This window comes from Orcinus orca, chromosome 14, assembly GCF_937001465.1.
Source record: "Orcinus orca chromosome 14, mOrcOrc1.1, whole genome shotgun sequence".
NCBI lineage: Eukaryota > Metazoa > Chordata > Mammalia > Artiodactyla > Delphinidae > Orcinus > Orcinus orca.
Window position 1 is genome coordinate 16,547,923 of NC_064572.1, and position 22,923 is coordinate 16,570,845.

Sequence of the window (22,923 nt, forward strand, 5' to 3'; positions counted from 1 at the left end):
GCTCAGCAAGTTCCCTGTTTAGCATCTCCGCTAATAATATAGGCGACTCCCCTCTTAATAGAGGCGATCCAGCACAGATATTTACAGCGTTGGGATTACAGCATGTGAATAGGCCAGTGGGCAGGTACCTTCCCAGGACATGCATAGGACTCAGATGTTGTTACAGAAAGGTCCTCCTTAGAGCCCACTGGATATCAGTATTTTCCCTCAATCAGAATCCAGAATGAAAAGTTCCCGATCAGGTGTAGACTCTGGGATTGGAGAAAGTGTACACGTCTCCAGTGGAACTCGCACAGTAAATAGTGACAGATTGCAAACACTGCCCTCAAAAACATTCTCTCCTGTCTTCCTTAGCTTGGTACAGCTCTGTCTGCAACAAGACCCTGAGAAAAGGCCATCAGCAAGCAGTGTATTATCCCACGTTTTCTTCATACAGCCTTATTTTGAGTTTCTTTAGCAGATGAAGGAAGAAAGCCAGAGTTTAGCACTTACACTGTTGCCTCCTGCTTGTCACAGGCCATCCACAGCACCACCTCCAGCCTCACCTTGGACTGAGCTGGAATGGGATTTTCCTGATGACAGAGATTCAAACTGGGAATTCTAGGGCTGCCAAATCCTTTCATGTCCTATATACTTGACACTTCCTCCCTGCTGCTTTTTCTTCTGTTTTGCTAGGTACAAATACTAGAATTATACTTGAAAATACAGCTGGGTGCACTCCAGAATCTATCATTTAGGACCACTCTGTTCAAAGGAGCATGAGTTTATAGCCCCTTTGGTTAGCTCAGAGTGCTATATTATAACTCCAGGGAAACTTTAGAATTATTAATCTAACTACATTTAGTGTCATCTGTTCTCCAAATTTTTTTCCCAAGCTGTGACTAGCTCTTCTTTTTGATCTCTCAATATAATTTTTGAGCCAGTTAAATTTTTCAGCATTTTGTTGCCCTCAGGAGAATGAAGCCTCAGAGGACATTGCTTCCAAGTACATTTTTTACTTCCAGATTCTCTAGCCTTTTTAATCAGCTATGTTAAATCAACAGGCTAGTTTATCCTGGCATCAAACCCATTTTTGATAGAAGGGGAAATGTTTATACTTTCCCATTTTCTTCTGTTAATACTTATGGTAATATCAAACTGAGCCTCACACATTAAATGATTCACTTGAAAAAAAAACAACAAACCAACTTTGGGATCATTGCTTCCTCGGCAACAATGAGTTTATATAACTAGGACGGAAGTGTGTATTTCCATTTCACTATTGGCTTCATGCTGTTCACAGCAGTGACCTAGGGTGAGTGGAGATGGGGGAAGAGAGAGAGACTGTGCCCTAAGGGAGTGTGCAAGATAATTCTGCACACATCATATACTGTCAGTCCTTTAGGGCATGGGAAGAAAATATTAGCTTATTTATATTTTTATCTGAGAAGAACAGAATTAAGCTCTCCTCATATGTGAATTGACAGTATTTAATTTATAGATAAATATAAATAAAACTGGTGGTTCCTCAAGAATTTTATGGATTAGATGAGTGATGAAATATTTGGAGATCACCAACAGAATTTAAGCCAAATATATTCCCTAGTTTCCTCCCCTGAACGTTTTGCCCCTGCCTCTGCAGCCTCTATCTCATCACAGGTTCAGACCTGCTCTCCTGTCCTGTTGTACAGTCCATTGACTTGCCACATGTTTTTTCAGGTCTTCTTAACATTTCTTGCAGTTTTGACGCATATTTGCAAAGAAACTACTATTTATATTTAAGCACTGAAAGTTTTATCTGCTCAGTGAAATCCAGGGTGCTGATACTCTCACATGAACTTGCATAGAACCCCTTTATGATCTGTCTGCATTGTACATATTTGTGATATGGGTCCTTTAAGTCCTATGGTAGGTATATCTTTATATCTTTCCTTATGAGAATAAGCTCTTTGAGGCCAGGAAGAGTATATTTTTCAACTTGGAATTCTCAAAAACTAGGACACTTATAGGCACATAAAGGCATGCAGATATTTTTCCATTAAGTAATAAATTAATCCACCAATGGTATTTCTACCATGGTTTCTTGTTTAATCACAAAGTATAACACAAAACAAGCTATATAGTAGAGGTCCTTTGTAACATGTTCTGGTCAATTTTCACCAGGATAAATGGTAAGAATTAGTCTTTAAAATTCTTTTTCCACATCACCTGACTCTGACCACTGCAGATTGAGCAGAAGTGTGTTTTTCTAGGGATCACTGTCATTCAGGGATGTGACTGTGGGCTTCACCCAGGAGGAGTGGCAGCACCTGGACCCTGCTCAGAGGACGCTGTACAGGGATGTGATGCTGGAGAACTACAGCCACCTCATCTCAGTAGGTAGGTAGCGCTTATTTCCCATGTAGACTCCCAGTATACATGTCCTTTTTTATTTACAGAAACCTGTGGAATTTTTGTAGTACATAATAATATTTAGGTTTGGGATTTACAGGTCAAGGACAATTTATCCCTTTTGGGTACCAGAAAGAATGTGTTGTCCTCTGCCCCATAACAGGATGAGATGAGCTTTTTTTTTTTTTATTGTATACTCTTTGAGAACAGTGTATCAAAGACCCTGACATTCATCCAATTTGTCTCATGTCATATAATTCTGATTCACAGGGTTTTGCATCCCTAAACCAGAAGTGATCCTCAAGTTGGAGCAAGGAGAGGAGCCATGGATATTGGAGGAAGAGTCCCCAAGCCAGAGTGTCCCAGGTGAGTCCGGGAGTATGAGCCAGACGGAGTTTAGGAGGAAACCAGATCACAAAGGGGTAGTTCAGAGATTAAGGCCATTGAAATGGTCTTCAGGAATCATGTTTTAGTGGCTCTGGACCTTTGGAAGTAGCATGTTAACATGACTCAAATATCCAGTGTCATTGAATCGTGCAGTGTCTCCCCAGTGTCACTCTTATACACAAATGGTATCCTTTTTTTTTAACAGATGTTTAAGTGTTCAAGTAAATAAAGTTTTGTATATGCATACACCCATATAGCCATTGTCAAGGTGAACATATGGAACATTTTTTTAGCACCCCAGAAGGCTCCCTGGTGTCCTCCTCCCAGTAAATAACATCTCCCCCTTCTATTATCATAGATCAAGTTTGCCTGTTTTCCACTTCAGGTAACTGTAGTCATACAGTAGGTACTATGTATATATGTGCACTATGTATATATTACATATTACATATATTACATATATTACATATATTACACAATATTACATATTGTGTACACACAATATGTAAATTGTGTGTACACACAATATGTGTGTGTACACACAATGTGTGTGTACACACAATATTGTGTGTACACAATATGTACACACAATATGTAAATTGTGTGTACACACAATATGTACACAATATGTAAATGTGTATATATACTATGTGTGTGTGTGTGTGTGTGTAGTGTCTGCCGCCTTTGGATCAGTACACACAATATGTAAATTGTGTGTACACACAATATGTACACAATATGTAAATGTGTATATATACTATGTACTATATACTGTATACTGTGTGTGTGTGTGTGTGTGTGTGTGTGTGTAGTGTCTGCCGCCTTTGGATCAGTACTATGTCTGTGAGAGATATATGTCATATACATTAGTAGTTTGTTTATTGCTTTATATTGCTGTGCAGCGTTCCATCGTGACTATTCCAGAATTTATCTGTCCATTCTATTATTGAAATATAATTAGGGTACATATTTGAAACATACTTGTTTTAAAATACATTTATTTTGCATTTGGGGGTATTTGAAAAATGGTGTTATATTTTTTAATTGAAGTATAGTTGATTTACAATATTACATTAGTTTCAGGTATACAACAGTGATTCAATATTTTTGCAGATTATACTCCATTATAAGTTATTACAAGATAATGGCTATAATTCCCTGTGCTGTACAATATATCCTTGTTGCATATCTATTTTATACATAGTAGTTTGTATCTGTTAAACCAAACACCTAATTTGTCCCTCCACCTTCAGTCTCCCCTTCAGTAACCATGTTTTTTTCCTGTATCTGTGAGTCTGTTTCTGTTTTGCATATACATTCATTTGCACTATCTTTTTAGATTCTATATGTAATTGATATCATACAGTATTTGTCTTTTTCTGGCTTATTTCACTAAGCATGATATCCTCTAGGTCCATCCACATTCCTGCAAATGACAGAATTTACTTTTTTTTTTATGACTGAGTACTCTTCTGTTGTATGTGTGTATATATATGTGTGTGTGTGCATGTGTGTGTGTATATATAATTTTCTTTATCCAGTTGTCTGTCAATGGGCACCTATGTTGCTTCCGTGTCTTGGCTATTGTAAATGCTGCTGTGAACATCGGGGTGCATGTATCCTTTAAAATTAGTGTTTTCATTTTCTCCGGATATATACCCAGGAGCATTATCTGCAAATAGTGACAGTTATACCTCTTCCCTTCCAATTTGGATACCTTTTATTTTTTATTTGTGTCTGTGATTGCTGTGGATAGGACTTCTGATACCGTGTTTAAATAGAAGTGGCAATGGTCTGCATCTTTGTCTTGTTCCTGGAAATAACAGGAAGGCTTTCAGCTTTTCACCACTGAGTATGATGTTGGCTATGGGTTTGCCATAAATGGCCTTTATTATGTTGAGATATGCTCCCTCTATACCCACTGTGATGAGAGTTTTTATCGTGAAAGAATGTTGAATTTGGTCAAATGCTTTTTCTGTGTCTAGAAAAAGCATTTTTTCTTTCATTAATGTGGTGTGTCACATTGATTTGCGGATATTGATCCATCCTTGCATCCCTTGAATAAATCTACCCACTTGATCATGGCATATGATCCTTTTCGTATAATGTTGAATTTGGTTTGCTAATGTTTTATTGAGGATTTCTGTATCTATTTTCCTCAGAGATATTGGTCTGTACTTGTGTCTGGTTTTGGTATCAGGGTAATTGTCACCTTGTAGACTGAATTTGGGAGTGTTCCATTCTCTTCAGTTTTTTCAAATAGTTTGAGAAGGGTAGGTATTAGTAGTTTGTTATGTGTTTGGTAGAATTCCCCTGTGAGCCACCCAGTCCTGGACCTTTGTTTGCTGGGAGTTTTATTAGAAAAACAAACTATTGTGGGTTTTTGATTTGTAGTTACCATGTGGTTCATATATGTTGACCTAGAACTGTATTTATTTTAAACTTATAGTCATTTAAATTCAGGCACATTCTAGAAGATCTACATTCCCCCACGTTTTGGTTTTTAACATATTTTACATCTTCATGTCTATCTCTTAACTGTTTATTGTAGTTAATTTTACAAATGTTGTCTTTTAACTTTCACAGTAGCTTATTTTACTACATTTTTGCCTTTTCTGGTGGGATTTTCTCCATTCTATAGTTTCTTATTTCTTGTTGTACCTTCCTCCCACCTTTTTTCACTTAAGGAAGATCCTTTAACACTTCTTATAAGGTCAGTTTAGTATTGATGACTGTTATAGTTTTTGCTTGTCTGAGAAGTTCTTTATCTCTTCTTCAATTCTGAATGATAATCTTGCTGGGTGGAGTATCCTATGTTGGAAGGTTTTCCCTTTTAACACTTTAAATATCTCATGCCACTCCCTTCTGGCCTGAAAAATTTCTGCAGACAAATCAGCTGATACCCTTATTGGGGTTTCTTATACGTGACTCTTTCTTGCTGCCTTTAGAATTCTCTTTATCTTTAATGTTTGCCATTTTAATTATGATATGTCTTGGTGTAAGTCTCTGGGTTTTTCTTGTTTGGGACCCTCTGTGCTTCCTGGACCTGAATATCTATTCTTTAGGTTCAGGGTTTTGAGCCATAATTTCATCAAATATGTTTTCTACCTGCTTTTTATTTCTTCTCCTTCTGGTACCCCTATAATGAGAGCATTAGTATGCTTGATGTTGTCCCAGTGGTCCTTTATAAACTATCCTTCTTTTTTTAAGTTTTTCTTTTTGCTAATCTGATTAGATTTCCATTATTTTATCTTCCAGATCACTTCTGCATCCTTCTCTATCACCTATTCTGCTGTTAATTCCATCTAGTGTATTTTTCATTTCACTAATTGTGTTTTTCACCTCCAAGTGTTTTTTTTTCTGTTTTCTAGTTCCTTGTTAAAATTCTTACTGTGTTCATATATTCTTTTCACTAGTTCAGTTATCATGCTTATTACTAATGCTTTACTATCTTTAGTAAATTATATCTGTTTCATTAGTTGATTTTGTTAGGGTTTTCTTCTTGTTCTTTTGTTTGAAACAAATTCCTTTGTCTTCTCATTTTTCTTAACTTTCTCTGTCTTTGTGAAATTAGGGGAAACAGTTACCTATCCTGGTCTTGGAGTGGTGTCCTTGGGTGGGTCCCTATATGGTCTATGTGTGCCCAGTGGCTTTGGTGGGAGTATCTCCCCCCAGGGTATTCTGGCACCTACACCTTGCTGAGGGCTAGGGCTGGAGGTGGAGGGGCTAGAAGCCAGGTGTCAGCCAGGGCTCCTCCTATGCTCAGTGGTCGACACTGCCTACCAGGGCCAGGGCCGGTGTCAGGTCTTACGTTAGTGGAGCAGAAGCCTGGAGGGTTGGGTCAGAGCTGGTTCCATTCCCCAGAAGGCAGCAGTGGTTGGAGCAAGAGGGACTGGCGTGTGTGCCCAGTGCGAGCCAGAACACTGACTTGTCCTGGCCCACAAGTCAGTGTTCTAGGACACTCCTGATCTGCTGCCCCTCCCTGCACTGGTAGTGGCCCCCCCTCATACCATTCAGAGGTAGTGTCAGGTCCAACCTAGCTCCATGCCCCGAACTGCATGGGCTCCTCAGTAGCAACAGCCTTTGCCCTAGTGGGGAGCTGCACTGTGGAGCAAGAAGGGCTGGAGCGGGTGCTTTGTGTGGGCTGGGGCACGTGCTGGGTCAGTTGCAGGAACCAGCCCAAATTCTGCAGTCTCAGTCTGCTTCCTCTGCCTGTTCCCTGAGCAAGCAAGTGTGTGCACTTCAAGAGCAGAGTCCAAGTTTCTCACAGCTCCCCACACCGCAGGTCCCACTGGTCTTCATACCAGCCAAGAGGCCTTATCTTCCTGGTGTCGGACCCCAGGGCTAGGCTGCCCAATAAGGGGTTGGAACTGCTTCCCGGCCCGCCCCCCCAGGGAGGATCTTTGAGCCTCCTCTTCTGTGTCCCCTCCTAGGGGCACAGGTCCTGAACTGATTGTTTCTCTTCCCTTCCTTCCCAAATCTATGAATCTTTTTAATAGCCTTAGTTGTGTAAGAGTCTTTCTGCCAGTCTCCACATTGTTTTCAGTGAGACCTGCTCCAAAATAGATGGTTCCTGGGGGCAGGTGAGCTAAGTGTCCTCTACTGCTGCCATCTTGATTTCCTCTTCTGTAAGTATTCTTGTGTATGTCTTTTGGAGGACCTAAACTCTTATTTTTGTTAGCTGTAGAGCCAGAAATATACTTAGCTTTAGTAATATTTAAACTGTTTTCCAAAGTAATATTTAAACTGTTTTCCACCAGCTATGTAAGAGTTCCAGTTACATTACATCCTTCTGAGAACTTGATAGTCAGTCTAATTAATTTTATTCATTCTAGTCATTGTGGTGTGTTACTAAGTTTTAATTTCCATTTCTCTGATGACTAATGATGTTGAGCATCTTTTCATATGTTTGTTGCTTATTTGGATATCTCCTTTAGTGAAGTGATTATTCAGGTCATTTACTTTTTTTATATTACTAGGTTGTTGGTCTCTTACTGATTTAGAAATGTTTAACAATATATATATTCTGGGTATGAATCTTTTGTCAAATTTCATGTATTGAAAAGTAGCTTCTCAGTTACATCTTATCAATCACTTTCTTAATGATATCTTCTCATAAACAGAAGCTTATTAAAAAGACTGTCCTTCCTTCCACTGAATTGTGGTTTTTTTTGCAATTCACCTTTTATTTCCTTTTTTTTTTACGACTATGTAACTAGAACCCAAGTTTGTGGATGAAGAGATAACCGTGACAGACAGGCCCCTTAGAGAATGAAGGGAGTTCAGTCAGACATCCAGAGTTAACACACTGTGTTCCCCAACGTTGGAGGTTTGCTGTAGAGCTGGGCAGTTTTAAACAGTTGACGTTTCTATGTTTGGGCAGCCTAAGAGTGCTTGTATGATAATCATATAAGATGGTGAGGTGGGCATGGGCCCCAATTACTTATTACCTCTTTTCACATGGTGGAGCTAAGTGAAACTGTTAAAAAAGTATTTCTCCAGCTTTTAAAAATACAAAGAATGATTTCCAGAATTCCCCAGGAAGTAAGAACTGTTCCTTTTGAGTTGAAGAACGTATTGTATTTTCTACTTCACTGCAGAGGTACTTCCTACTCTAAAATATCATCATCTTTTCATCCACATACAAATTGTGGAACAGAGGGGAACTGGGGCCAGGCACGGAGTATGAAGAGGAATAATTTCACATCAGGTGGGCTGGAAGCCAATAGCTGAGTTTTTTTTAAATTTTTTATTGGAGTATAGTTGATTAACAATGTTGTGTTAGTTTCAGGTATACAGCAAAGTGAATCAGTTTTAAATATATATATGTATCCATTCTTTTTCAGATTCTTTTCCCATATAGCTTATTACAGAATATTGAGTAGAGTTCCTTGTGCTGTAAGGTAGGTCCTTATTAGCTACATAGTAGTGTGTATATGTCAATCCCAATCTCCTAATTTATCAATTGCCCCCATATTTCCCCTTTGGTAACCATAGGTTTGATGTCGAGATCTGTGAATCTCTTTCTGTTCTGCAAATAAGTTCATCCATTTCATTGTAAAATTAGATTCTACATATAAGTGATATCATACGATATTTGTCTTTCTCATTCTGACTTACTTGGCTTAGTATATGATAACCTCTAGGTCCATCCATGTTGCTGCAAATGGCATTATTTCATTCCTTTTTATGGCTAATATTCCATGGTATATATATGTACCACATCTTCTTTATCCATTCCTCTGTTGATGGATGTTTATGTTGCTTCCATCTGTTGGGTATTGTAAATAGTACTGCCATGAACATGGCCAGGGCAGGGTGTGTGTGTGTGTATCTTTTCGAAGTATGGTTTTCTCTAAGTATATGCCCAGTAGTGGGACTGCTGGGTTGTAGGGTAGTTCTATTTGTAGTTTAAGGAACCTCCAGACTGTTCTCCATAGTGGCTGTATCAATTTACATTCTCACCAACAGTGCAGGAGGGTTCCCTTTTCTCCACACCCTCTCCAGCATTTATTGTTTCTAGATTTTTTTGATGATAGCCACTCTGACCAGTGTGAGGTGATACCTCATTGTGGTTTTTGATTTGCATTTCTCTAATGATTAGTGATGTTAAGCATCCTTTCATGTGTTTGTTGGCAATCTGTATATCTTCTTTGGAGAGATGTCTATTTAGGTCTTCTGCCCATTTTTGGATTGGGTTGTTTTTTTGATATTGAGCTGCATGAGCTGCTTGTAAATTTTGGAGATTAATCCTTTGTCAGTTGCTTCGTTTGCAAATACTTTCTCCCATTCTGAGGGTTGTCTTTTGGTCTTGTTTACAGTCCTTTGGTCTTGTTTACAGGTTTCCTTTGCTGTGCAAAAGCTTTTAAGTTTCATTAGGTCCTGTTTATTTCTGTTATTATTTTCATTACTCTAGGAGATGTATCAAAAAAGATCTTGCTGTGATTTATGTCAGAGCATGTTCTGCCTATGTTTTCCTCTAAGAGTTTTATAGCATCCGGCCTTACATGTGAATTGCAGTTTTATCTTTGTCATCTATCAGGTGATCATATATGTATGTTTCTGGGCTTTCTTTACTGTTCCACTGACTGATTTATCCATCTTTATGACAATACCACACTGTCTTTTTTTTTTTTTTTTTTGTGGTACGCGGGCCTCTAACTGTTGTGGCCTCTCCCATTGCGGAGCACAGGCTCCGGACGCGCAGGCTCGGTGGCCATGGCTCACGGGCCCAGCCCCTCCGCGGCATGTGGGATCTTCCCAGACCGGGGGCACGAACCCGTGTCCCCTGCATCGGCAGGCGGACTCTCAATCACTGCGCCACCAGGGAAGCCCCACACTGTCTTTTATTATAATATTATAAGTCTTGACATCTGGCAGAGTTAACCTTCTAGGTTTGCTGTTTTCTTCAAGATTCTTGGGTATTCTACAGCATGAATGTTGCCAAGAACATCTTTAGTCTACACAATGTATTAAAATGATATCTATGTTTTTAGACATTCTGGACAATTCTATACTGTTATAGGTCTTTTGTATTTTCATTAACAAGGTGATTCTAAAATTTAATTTCCATAAATACAGACACACCTGTTAGGACGTTATTTGGGATTGCATCACTCATTTGGGGGAGAACTGACATCTTGACCAGGGTATACCTCTACTTAGGTCTTTAAATTCTCAGTTGAGCAGTTTTGCTGATTTTTCTTTAAATATATTCCTAAATATTTTATATTATTTTTGTCTTTATACTAGCATTAAACAATTATAGAAAAAACAGTACAAATAGTATATAGAAAAACTTTATGCTTGCACATTTACCTTGTATCCTGCAACCTTGCTGATGAATTCACTTTTTCTGGTAGTTGTTTTGTAGATTTGTAAAAATTTTCTATGTAAACAATTCTGTCATTTATGAATACAGACTTTTTTGCCTTTTGTACAGGCATTCCTAGCCCGTAGAGTGTCGTACAGAAGTTCTGACCTCAGGGAGATACTGTTCAGTATGTTACCATTAATTTTGATGTTAAGGATTTCTGTAAATGCCCTTTATCATTTTAAGGACGTTCTCTTCTAGTCCTCGAGTTTTTTAAAAAAAAACATGAATTCAGTTTTGTCAAATGCTATCTATCTCTGTATGAGATAAATCATATGGCTTCTCCTACTTATTCTGTTCGTACTGGTGAGTAGTCTTGATTAAACCAATCTCGTATTTCTGAAATACATCATCCTTGATCAGAATGTATTCAGTTTTTATAATCACTGAGTTTTTCTGAGTTTTTCTGTGTGTATTCTGTAGCCATCCTTTGTTGTAATCTTTCCAGGTTTGGGGTTGGAGACTGTCCTATTTTCGTAAGATGAGTTGAGCATTGTTTCATGATGATTTTTCAAGATTGTGTTATTTATTTGCAAATTCAAAAAGCCATTTCAGTCTGAAGTTATTTTTATGGAGATTTAAAATTTCAGAGTTAAATTTTTTACCTTGATTAATATCATAAATACAATACATGTAGTTTCTGGAACAGAACACATGGTGAAATATTATTTACGTAAAACCAAATAACAACTGTGTAGTTCCAACGTACCTTAATATCTTACTCTTGGTGCAGTGAGACAGAAGCTAGGTGTCCTACACATACACACAAAGTTGGTATTGCAGGTGAAGAACACTGATAAAATGAATCTGGGCTTGCTCCTGTAGAAGGGAGAGGTAGCTGTCCCACTCTTTTAAAAGGAGAAAGAAAAACCTTTGCTCCCTTGGGGAGGATCCTGAATTCTTTCTTTAACCTTTTGGTATATAAATTTCTTCAGGGGAAAAAAAAGACCACTGTCTCCAGCTTCACACCTAGGATGTCATCAGGGCTCCCAGGTTTCAGCACCTGCACTGAAATGTAAATCTCTCTAGAGTTCTACCCTTAATAATTACTCTCCCAATCTCATTCTTTGACCTTAGGTTCCAAGTTTCATTAACATTTGCTCACAAAGGCCTAACTGTGTAGAAAAGTAACATTATTTTCCAGAGTCCCACAGTGCTACTCATTTTACTTCTCCATAGGTGACTTCTGGCTGGTTTTTCTACCTATGTGCTATTCCTCATTTTGTTTTAGCCTTTTAACAATGAAGGTCTGTGGTAGAAAGCTGGATAGTTTCCTCTTCAAATTCTTCTCTTAGCCTTTTGCCTGGCCCAGCTGTACCCAGGTGCAGCAGGGTATACTAATATTTTGCCTACACTTTGCCTTGGTCTGCAAGGAAGAAGTCTGTGGCACATTTTGCCATCCATACAACTCTGGCCAGTCAGTTGAAGCTGATTTAAATGCCTTCCAGGCTGAGGCGAGATCATGTATCATTTCAGCTAAATTTAGGAAAAAATTCCACACCTCTTTCTAGTGGAATAACAGCACTATAGGTAAAACTCCTCACAGACTGAGAGTCTGAGGTCTCTTTCTTACACTACCAGGTGTTTGCACAAATACTTGAACATTTCTGATAACTATCCCTATGTGCAAATCACACACATATTCTGATGTAGTAGCCACAAAATAACACAAAGCTGTTTTTTAAAAATTACCCTTGTGAATGATGTCAGCATCATGGCAGTTTGAGATATTCATTTTGTCACTCCCCTTCAACCATCTGTAACTCAAGAAATCCTCTGCCCAACACACCAGGACACCAAAGAAAGAGTTCCATACATCATTACATCTACAGGTGGGTGGATGAACACAGAGGAGACAGAACCAGGGGAACAGCAAGGAGTAGATGACAGTAGATGAAAATGGGCAATTTATAGGGGATTAACAGCTGGGCTTACCCAAAGAAAAATATAGTCATTCTAGATTTGTAGAATGATGGCTAAAAAATATGTTTGTCTCAGTGATACTTTAAAAAAATATATTGTCGGGCTTCCCTGGTTGCACAGTGGTTGAGAGTCCACCTGCCGATGCAGGGGACATGGGTTCATGCCCCGATCCGGGAAGATCCTGCATGCCGCAGAGCGGCTGGGCCCATGAGCCATGGCCACAACAGTGAGAGGCCTGCATACCACAAAAAAAAAAAAAAAAAATTATATATATATATATACGTATATGTATATGTGTGTGTGTATATATATATATATATATAGTCAGTTCTCAACGGCTTAATTTCCCAAGTATACAAACAGCTCATACAACTCAACAACAAGATAACCCAATCAAAAAATGGGCAGAAGACCTAAATAGACGTTGCTCCAAAGAACACAAAGATGATCATGGTCAATAGGCACATGAAAAGATGCTCAACATCACTAATTATTAGAGAAACGCAAATCAAAACTACAATGAGGTACCACCTCACACTGGTCAGAGTGGCCATCATTAAAATGTCTACAAATAACATGCTGTAGAGGGTGTGGAGAAAATGGAACCCTCCTACACTGTTGGTGGGAATGTAAATTGATACAGCCACTATGGAGAACTCTATGGAGGTTCCTCAAAAAACTAAAAATAGAATTGCCATATGATCCCACAATCCCACTCCTAGGCATATATCCAGACAAAACTCTAAGATACATGCACCCCAATGTTCATAGCAGCACTACTTACAATAGCCAAGACATGGAAGCAACCTAAATGTCCATTGACCGAGGAATGGATAAAGAAGATGTGGTACATATATACAATGGAATCTTACTCAGCTATAAAAAAAAAGAATGAAATAATACCATTTGCAACAACATGGATGGACCTAGAGATTATCATATTAAGTGAAATAATTCAGAAGGAGAAAGACATATACCACATTATCACTTATATGTGGAATATAAAATATGACACAAACGAACTTATATATGAAACAGAAATAGACTCACGGATATAGAGTACAGACTGGTGGTTGCCAAGGGGGAGGGATGGAGTGGGTGTTTGGGATTAGCAGATGTAAACTAGGATATATAAGAGTGGATAAACAACAAGGTCCTCCTGTACAGCACAGGGAACTAGATTTAATATCCTGTAATTAACTATAATGGAAATGAATATGTAAATGTATATATATATATAAAACTGAGTCACTTTTCTGTATACCAGAAACTAACAACATTGTAAATCAACTATACTTCAATAAAGTAAATTTTTAAATATATACTGTCAGTTTTTGGACATTAAACTCAAGGATATAGAATACTGTAGATAGTAGAGGAGTAAAAACAACCACACATAATCATAAGGTAAAGGTAAAAGAAATTTCTAGGACCAGGTCTAGAATTCTATTCCTTACGGTTTTCATGGTATACAGAGATGTTGAAACATGGGTATGAAAGCAGGATTGAAAACTGATACTAAGGTGAAATCTGGGGGAAAGCCAGAAGGGATTGATGGTCAGGAGAGGTCCACTGCTGACCAACTCTGATGTAATGAAGGGAACATACCATACATACAATAGAGCTGTAAGTCTGAATCTGTGGCAGGAATGGCTTGTCCACTCATTGATTTGCTCTTTTGTTGCTTATTTTTATTCCTCATGAATCAGAGCTAGAAAAGAAGTACTGTTCCTTTATGAGTTAGGGCTCTTAGAATATTGATTTCTTTCTGCTGGGTAGAATGGAAAAGAGAGAGAAGACTGGACATATACACTCTTGTCATATTCTAGGCATGGAAGAGATAAGACCTAAACTGATCAACTCCCCGAAACCTAATGCTAACTATTTCCTCCAAATACCCTTGTGAACTAATCTTTCTTGTCACTTTATTTCAGAATTAATTAGTAGCAGTAGAAACTATTCAAGAAAGAAGTTTGATGAGTTTAACAAAGGTAGAAAATGGTTCCATGATGAAAAGCATGAAGGAATTCACTCTGAAGAGAAACCTTATGAATATAATAAAAATGGGAATGGCCTCTGTCTTAATGAAGACTCTGTTCAGCATCAAAAAATTCAAATTTTGGAGCAACCTTTTGAATACAGTGAATGTAGGAAAGCTTTCCATGAGAATTCACTCTTTGTTATACATAAGAATCCTTACACAGGACAGAACACCTGTGAATACACTGAATACAGAAAAACCTTCTGTGATATGTCATCTCTCTTTGCTCATCAGAGAACACATCCAAAAGAGAATCATTATGAATTTAATGAATGTGGAGAAAATTTCTTTGAGGAATCCATTCTCTTTGAACATAATGTTCACCCTTTGAGCCAGAAGTCAGATCTCATTCCAATTCAGAGAAGCCACTCAATTGACAATATTATTGGATATAATGAATGCGGAAACTTTTTCAATGAAAAATTAGTCTTTGGCATACAACAGAGCATACAAACAGGAGAAAAACCCTATGAATGTCATGAATGTGGGAAAACCTTCAACAAGAAGTCAGCCCACACAAGACATCGGAGAACCCACACTGGGGAAAAATCCTGTGAATGTCATGAATGTGGGAAAACTTTCTGCAAGAATTCAGACCTCATTAAACATCAGAGAATTCATACAGGGGAGAAACCTTATGAATGTCAAGAATGTGGGAAATCCTTCAGTGAAAAGTCAACCCTCACCCAACATCATAGAACACACACAGGGGAGAAACCATATGAATGTCATGAATGTGGAAAATCCTTCTCATTTAAGTCAGTCCTTACTGTACATCAGAAAACACACACAGGGGAGAAGCCCTATGAATGCTATGAATGTGGGAAGGCCTTTCTCAGAAAATCAGACCTCATTAAACATCAAAGAACTCACACAGGAGAAAAACCTTATGAATGTAATGAATGTAGGAAATCCTTCTCTGAGAAGTCAACGCTCACTAAACATTTGAGAACTCATACAGGCGAGAAGCCCTATGAATGTACTGAATGTGGAAAATTTTTCTGCTACTACTCGGGTTTCACAGAACATCAGAGGAGACATACAGGAGAGAAACCTTTTGGATGTAATGAATGTGGGAAAAACTTCCGTCAGAAATCAGCCCTAATTGTTCATCAGAGAACTCACGTAAGACAGAAACCCTATGAATGTAATGAATGTGGAAAGTCATTCTGTGTGAAGTCAAAACTCACTGCACATCATAGAACACACACAGGGGAGAAACCCTATGAATGTAATGTTTGCAGGAAATCATTCTATGTGAAGTCAAAACTTACTGTACATCAGAGAACACATTTGGGAAGAAACCCTATAAATATAATAAATGAGGGAAGTCACTCTGGGTGAAGTCAAGAGTTTATATAACAAATAACACAAAGCAGGGAGAAAAATCTATTAAGATTTTGAGAACATCTTTGGTCTAAAGTCAGTTCTCGTAATACAGCAGAGAACTTACAGAGGGAAGAAAATAATACGAAGATATTCTGGACATAGGAAAATTTTCTACTGGAATTTGAACCATACAGTGCATCAGAAAGCTCAGAGTACAGAAAACCTATTGGTGAATGAATACAGGGAACCTTCTGCCCAAAGCCACACCTCACTAAACATCAGAGAAATCACACAGGGTAGAAACCTCTATCAGTATTCATAAAGAAGACTTCATCCACAGGCCAGAGAAAATGCACAAACTATATAGCAAATTATAGGAAAGCATTTACTATGAGTTGGTGTTTTATTGGACTCGTGTGAAATGTTTGAAGTAGCATTTCAGTAGATAATCAGATAGTAATTTAAGTGGGTAGAAGCTTTAAGTTAAACCTAAGCTTATCATACATCAGCAATTTTGAACTGAAGTGTCTAGCATTGAGGAAATGTGGAGAATGTTTGCATTTAGACATAGCATTTATACAATTTGGCCTATTGCTGGGTGTGCTATTCCTTCCACTTTAAGGTACTGGATATCAGCTGGAACCAGGGGTTATAAGCAACTCACATGTTTATTGCTGAGGCATATGGAAAACAAGGGAAGATTTTTAGCAAGGGGACCCACCTGCAAGAAGATTTTCTGATGTCCAGGTAGAGAGAGATATCCTGGTCTTGGTGATATACATAGGACAGGAGCTTGCCAGCAGGATTTCTGATTAGTTGTGAGGCTGACTAATTTTGAGTGGCCTGTCCTGAAATGGTGGATCAAAGGGGCAATGTAGGTTCCTTGAATGCAGCTACCTGGTGTAGTGGAAGTGGTATGAAATATAGGTAGTTTCTGCCTTACCAGTGTTTAACAGTTTGGCCAGATGCCATCCTGCTGTGAAGTGACTTACTGCAACCAACTTAACATGTTTCTTTAAAAAGCAGAACATTCATGTACAAACATATACACTGTTAAGTATGGAACTTTAAAAAGCACAAATAGATTTTACTACTGAGTAAGATACAGTAGTTTGCAGCAGACCAGTGCACTCACTAAGAACAACTAGAAAAGCAGTTCACAAAAAGCATCTATTTACTTGCAACCTATTGCAGAAGCAAAGAGGGCTAGAATGGTAATATTCAGGAGAGGAGTGAATGACAGAAAGTATATGGGAAAATAGAGCTGTTTTTCCTGGGATCACTTGCCAATTCTGGCTACAGGGAGGAACCTGAATATTGAGCTTGGCTCAGGCAGAGGGCTGTAGCTTGGTGGGGCAAGGGGGGTTAGGGTGCAGGGAGACCAGAAACCAGGGAATGGTGACCTTTGCCTGTCAAGGCTGGAGTGAAAAATTCTGAAACATGAGAGGCTTCAAACACGTAGCCAGTTTCTCAGAATTTTGAGAATACTGACACAGGGCAGGAACTTGAAAATCTAATCTCAAAAACACAAGTAGATTTTCTTTTTCAGTACTGAGAAAAAAAATGAATAGAATTCAGGAACTGCCAGTAGGATGGGCCCCTGGCAAACACAGCATGCTATCAATAAAAGCACAAGGTCATACCAGAGGTAGATTGTACCTTACCCAAACTACAAACAATCTGAGTCATATTTAAAAATCTACCAGAAAGAAAACTCATAGGAACAGATGGCTTCACTGCAGTTGTTCTAAATATTAAAAAAAGACATAATACCAAACTTCTATAAACTTTTCCAGAGATAGGAAGATAGGAATTTTCCTGTTCACTTTATGAGGCCAGTACAACTTTGCTACCAAAACCTTTAAGACATTTCAGGAAAGTAAAGTGACAGACCACTATCTTATGAATTTAGATACAAAATCCTAAAATTAAAAAAATTCCAGCCATATCAAAGGACAATATATCTTGACTAAATGATGTTTACTAGAGGAATCAAAGGATAGATTTAGTATTTCAAATTCAATCCATTTGGCCTTCTACTCCTCTCTCTCATTCTCCTTTCTCCCTTTGCACTTTGTAAATTTCTCTTCTGCCTTCCCTTCCTAGAGTTGAAGAGGCAGAATAGGCCTGCCGTGAGGGATGAGAAAGGTGTTGTGGTGATGTGCCAACCTGCATCAAGAGTGCTGGGGGCAAATGGAAGAGATGGTTAGCATGGCTGAGATACTGGTAACATTGAGCAGATAAGTAAATGTATTGAAGATGATGAGAGCCAGGTTCCTCACTGTTAGAAAAGGTATCTGTAAAAATGGAAAGGGGGGAAGTTAGAAAACCACCTGGAGTGTTGGACTGGAATGATACTCATTTTAACTACACAGAAATAATTATAGTAGTCATTGTGTGTGTGTTTGTGTGTATTTTATGGATCTGTCTACTGACAGCTCAGTAGCACTGAGCACACCAATTACCAGGTTATTAATTACTAAATACTATCCTCCCACCAAAAATGGAGGTCTCTGGAGTGATGATAGCTTATTCCAAGTCAGAGATGGGGAGAAATATCTACCAGACAATAAGAAAATGTTCTAAGAATTATGGAAACATGTCAAAAGAACCACCTTGGACAGGTTCCAGTGGCCAAATTTGAGACAGTTTGAACATCAAAACAAATAAAAATAGCATCATAATATAAGTGACTTAAAAATGTGAATCCAATAATTTGTACAGATATAAATAAGTGAATAAAAGGAGGGAAAGCTTTCTTTATAAGCCAACTAATAAATGTAGGAGGAATAATGGCAATAGAAAAAACACTATTTGGCAACCATCATACTGGTGGTTGATTCAGTAAGTAGGTGCCAACATAGGCTAGAGTTTGTGGGTAGAAGTTTAATGAAGAACAGGTATTGGCATTATCTCCAAATATTTCGCCACAAAATACTAATCAACTACAAAGGTGAAAATGGTGAATTTTATGATAAACCTGGCAGACACCAACATAATCAAGTGATCAAAGTTCACTTCACCAATGGTAGGACAGGTCAACGTAATGTACTCCCTGGTGAGATGCTCTGAGAAGAACCAACACATTTGTGCTGTATTCTTACCAAGGAAGCATAGCCAGAGTATGCTAATGCGGAAATATCAGATGAACCCCCTTGAAAGGTTATATTATAGATTGTAAAGCCTGTATTTAAATTGTCAAGGACATAAAAGGAAAAGACTGGGAGACTGTTCCAGGTTGGACTAGACTGAAGATGTTTTAAAATAAAAACAAAAAGGAAAAATAGAATAGTTGGGACAATAAAGAGTGTGTAAATTCGATGGTAGTGTTTATTTCCAGACTTGGGTCCATAGGTAAGTAAGTGTTTTGTTTCAGGAAAATACACACTCAAGTACATAGGGGAAACGAAGTCTCGTGTCTGCAGGTTATTTTCAAATGCTTTAGAAAAAGGGTAATGAGTGTGTGTGTGTAGAGACAGGGTTCAAGTATGTGCTCAAGGGACAGATGGAGGAAATGCAGTGCACAGGGGGAAAGTGGAATGAGTTTTTTCTACTAGTGACTTTAGTAAGTTTGAAATCATACCCAAGCAATACTTAAAAGTTTAAGTTAATTGATGTAGCCTACCACATTAGAAAAAAATAAGTTAAATCATATTAGTGTCTCAGTAGATGTGGAAAACATTTGATAGAACTTTACACACATTCATGATTAAAAAACTACACTAGGAATAGAAGGAAACTTCATTAAAAACAAGTAAAAAGCTAATATACAACAAACATCAAACTAAGTAGACAAATACTGGAATATTTCTTCCTGATATTAATAATGGGACAAGGACCTCCCTGGTGGTGCAGTGGTTAAGAATCAGCCTGCCAGTGCAGGGGACACAGGTTCGAACTCTGGTCCAGGAAGATTGCCACATGCCACTGAGCAACTAAGCCTGCGTGCCACAACTACTGAAGCCTGCGTGCCTAGAGCCTGTGCTCCACAAGAGAAGCCACTGCAATGAGAAGCCCACACATCACAACAAAGAGTAGCCCCCACTTGCCACAACTAGAGAAAGCCCACACGCAGCAATGAAGACCCAATGCAGCCAAAAATAAATAAATTTTAAAAAATAATAATGAGACAAGAATGCTTGTTACTGCCACCACTACTATCTAACAGTGGACTGAAGGTTTTAGCTAGGTCAGGTCAGTAAGGCCAAATAAAAATAAGACCTAAAAACTGGGAAGATTGAAGTAAAACTCATTATTTGCAGGGAATACCATTGTCTACATTTAAAAGTCTATGGAAAAATTATTAGAAATATGTGAATTAAGCAAACTGGCTATATAAAAATTATATTTTTATGTATAAACAACCAATAGAAAAATTAAATGATGCCAGGAGAATTGCATCCTTCCTGGATAGGGTGGCAAAGAACAGATTTATTCTCCTGCCTAGCATAATTGGGGAAAGGGGAAACAGAAAAATAAAGGAAATAATTATGTTCAAGTCACTGGACATACAACAGCCCTGAAACAGTTCCAGAAATCCAAAAGGTGCATCACAAAATTGAGAGAAGTTCAAAGACAAAAATAAATGAAAGGGTGTTAAGAATGATTTGTGGGGAGAAGACAAGATGGCAGAGTAGAAGGAAGTGAACTCACTCCTTACGGAACCATCAAAATCACAATGAACTGCTGAACAACCAGTGCCAAAAAATAAATAAATAAATAATGCTGGAACCTACCAAAAAAGATACCCTACATCCAAAGACAAAGAAGAAGCAACCAAGAGACAGTAGGAGGAGCACAATCACAATAAAATCAAATCTCATATATGCCAAGTGGGCGACTGACAAAGTCGAAAACAGTTATACCACAGTTCTCCCACAGGAGTGAAAATTCTGAGCTCCCAGCCTGGAGGTCTGGCAACAGGAGGAGGAGCCCCCAGAGAGTCTGGCTTTGAAGGCCAGCGGGGTTTCATCACAGGAATTCCGCAGGACTGGGGTAAACAGAAACTCCACTCTTGGAGGATGCACAAAGGGTCTTGTGTGTACCAGGACCCAGGGAAAAAAGTGGTGACCTCATGAGAGACTGGGCTAGACTTACCTGCTAGTGTTGGAGGGTCTCCTGCGGAGGCAGGGTTGGCTGTGGCTCACTGCAGGGACAAGGACATTGGTGGCAGCAGTTCTGGCAAGTACTCACTGGCCTAAGCCCTCTTGGAGGCTGCCATTTTCTCACCAAGACCTGGCCCCACCCAACAGGCTCAGTGCTGGGACACCTCAGACCAAACAACCAACAGGGCAGGAACACAGCTCCACCTAACAGCAGACTGGCTGCTTAAAGTCCTCCTGAATAAACTGCTGCCTGATAAACACACCCCAACATGGCCCTGCCTACCAGAACGACAAGACCCAGTTCCACCCACCAGTGCGCAGGTACCAGTCCTTCCCACCAGGAAGCCTGCATAAGTCTCTTAGCCAGCCTTATCCACCAGGGGGCAGGTAGCAGAAGCCAGAAGGAACTACAACCCTGCAGCCTTCAGAATGGAAACTGCAATCACAGAAAATTAGAAAAAATGAGACAGCGGAGGAATACGTCCCAGATGAAGGAAAAAGATACAACCCCAGAACACCACCTAAGTGAAGTGGAGATAGGCAATCTACCTGAAAAAGAATTCAGAGTAATGATAGTAAAGATGATCCAAGATCGTGGGGAAAAAATGGAGACACAGATGGAGAGGATACAAGAAATGTTTAACAAAAACCTAGAAGAACTAAAGAACATACAGATGAACAATACAATAACTGAAATGAAAAATACACTAGAAGGAATCAATAGAATAACTGAGGCAGAAGAATGGATAAGTGAGCTGGAAGACAGAATGGTGGAAATCACTACCATGGAACAGAATAAAGAAAAAAGAATGAAAAGAAATGACGACAGTCTAAGAGACCTCGGGGACAACATTAAACACACAAACATTTTCATTATAGGGGTCCCAGAAGGAGTAAGAGAAAGGACCTGAGAAAATACATGAAGAGATAATAGCTGAAAACTTCCCTACCATGGGAAAGAAAATAGTCACCCAAGTCCAGGAAGGGCAGAGAGTCCCAGGCAGGATAAACCCAAGGAGAAACACGCCAAGACACATAGTAATCAAATTGACAAATATCAAGGATGAAGAAAAAATATTAAAAGCAACAAGGGCAAGGCAACAGATAACGTACAAGGAAACTCTCCCATAAGGTTATCAGTTGATTTCTCAGCAAAAACTCTGCAGGCCAGAAGGGGGTGGCACAATGTATTTAAAGTTATGAAAGAGAAGAACCTACAACCAAGAATACACAGCAAGCTTCTCATATTCAACAGAGAAATCAAAAGCTTTTCTGACAAGCAGAAGCTAAGAATTCAGCACCACCAGACCAGCTTTGCAACAAATGTTAAAGGAACTTCTCTAGGTGGGAAAGAAAAGACCACAACTAGAAACAAGAAAATTATGAATGGAAGAGCTCACCAGTAAAGGCAAACATACAGTAAAGATAGTAAATTATCTGCACACAAATATGATATCAAAACCAGCAATTATGAGGAGAGCACAAGTGCAGGATATTGGAAATGCATTTGAAATTAAAGATCAGCAACTTAATACAATCTTATTTTTTTGATATAGACTGCTATATCAAAACCTCACAGTAACTGCAACTGAAAATCTACAATAGATACACACACAAAAAAAGAAAAAGGAATCCAAATACAACACTAAAGTTGGTCGTCAGATCACAAGAGAAGAGAACAAAAAAAGGAAGGGAAGAAAAAACACCTACAAAAACAAATCCAAAACAGTTAACAAAAATAAATGAAAGGATTTACTTAGTGTTGATGACTTTGAAGACTGATTTCTCCCTAAATTGAATGATTAATTCAATGCAACCCTAACTGCCATCCAACAGCAAGTTTTGTTGTTGGAAGTTATGAATTTAAAATGTATTTGCAGATGCAGTGACCAACA

General features: G+C 38.6%; 1 protein-coding gene and 1 long non-coding RNA gene across 6 annotated transcripts in view; one reads left to right on the plus strand and one right to left on the minus strand.

Moving 5' to 3' along the window:
* LOC101287519 (zinc finger protein 33B) overlaps positions 1 to 22,923 on the plus strand; it is a 346,100-nt gene that overhangs the window by 79,769 nt on the left and 243,408 nt on the right. For 4 of the 5 annotated variants that reach the window (XR_007471161.1, XM_033412937.2, XM_049696647.1 and 1 more), the window contains 3 exons: positions 2,232 to 2,358; positions 2,641 to 2,736; positions 14,488 to 15,830. Coding sequence is in view for 3 of the 5 variants with exons in the window: in XM_033412937.2 (XP_033268828.2) it covers positions 2,232 to 2,358; positions 2,641 to 2,736; positions 14,488 to 15,830 (1,566 nt within the window). In the remaining 2 variants the exon portion in view is untranslated. Of the gene's footprint in view, positions 1 to 2,231; positions 2,359 to 2,640; positions 2,737 to 14,487; positions 15,831 to 22,923 lie in introns of those variants that run through there. The other variant, XR_007471162.1, reaches the window with a different exon arrangement.
* LOC117198135 (uncharacterized) overlaps positions 10,098 to 22,923 on the minus strand; it is a 55,956-nt gene continuing 43,130 nt past the window's right edge. The window contains exon 5 of the long non-coding RNA XR_007471168.1: positions 10,098 to 11,270. This is a non-coding gene — a long non-coding RNA (uncharacterized LOC117198135). The remainder of the gene's footprint in view (positions 11,271 to 22,923) is intronic.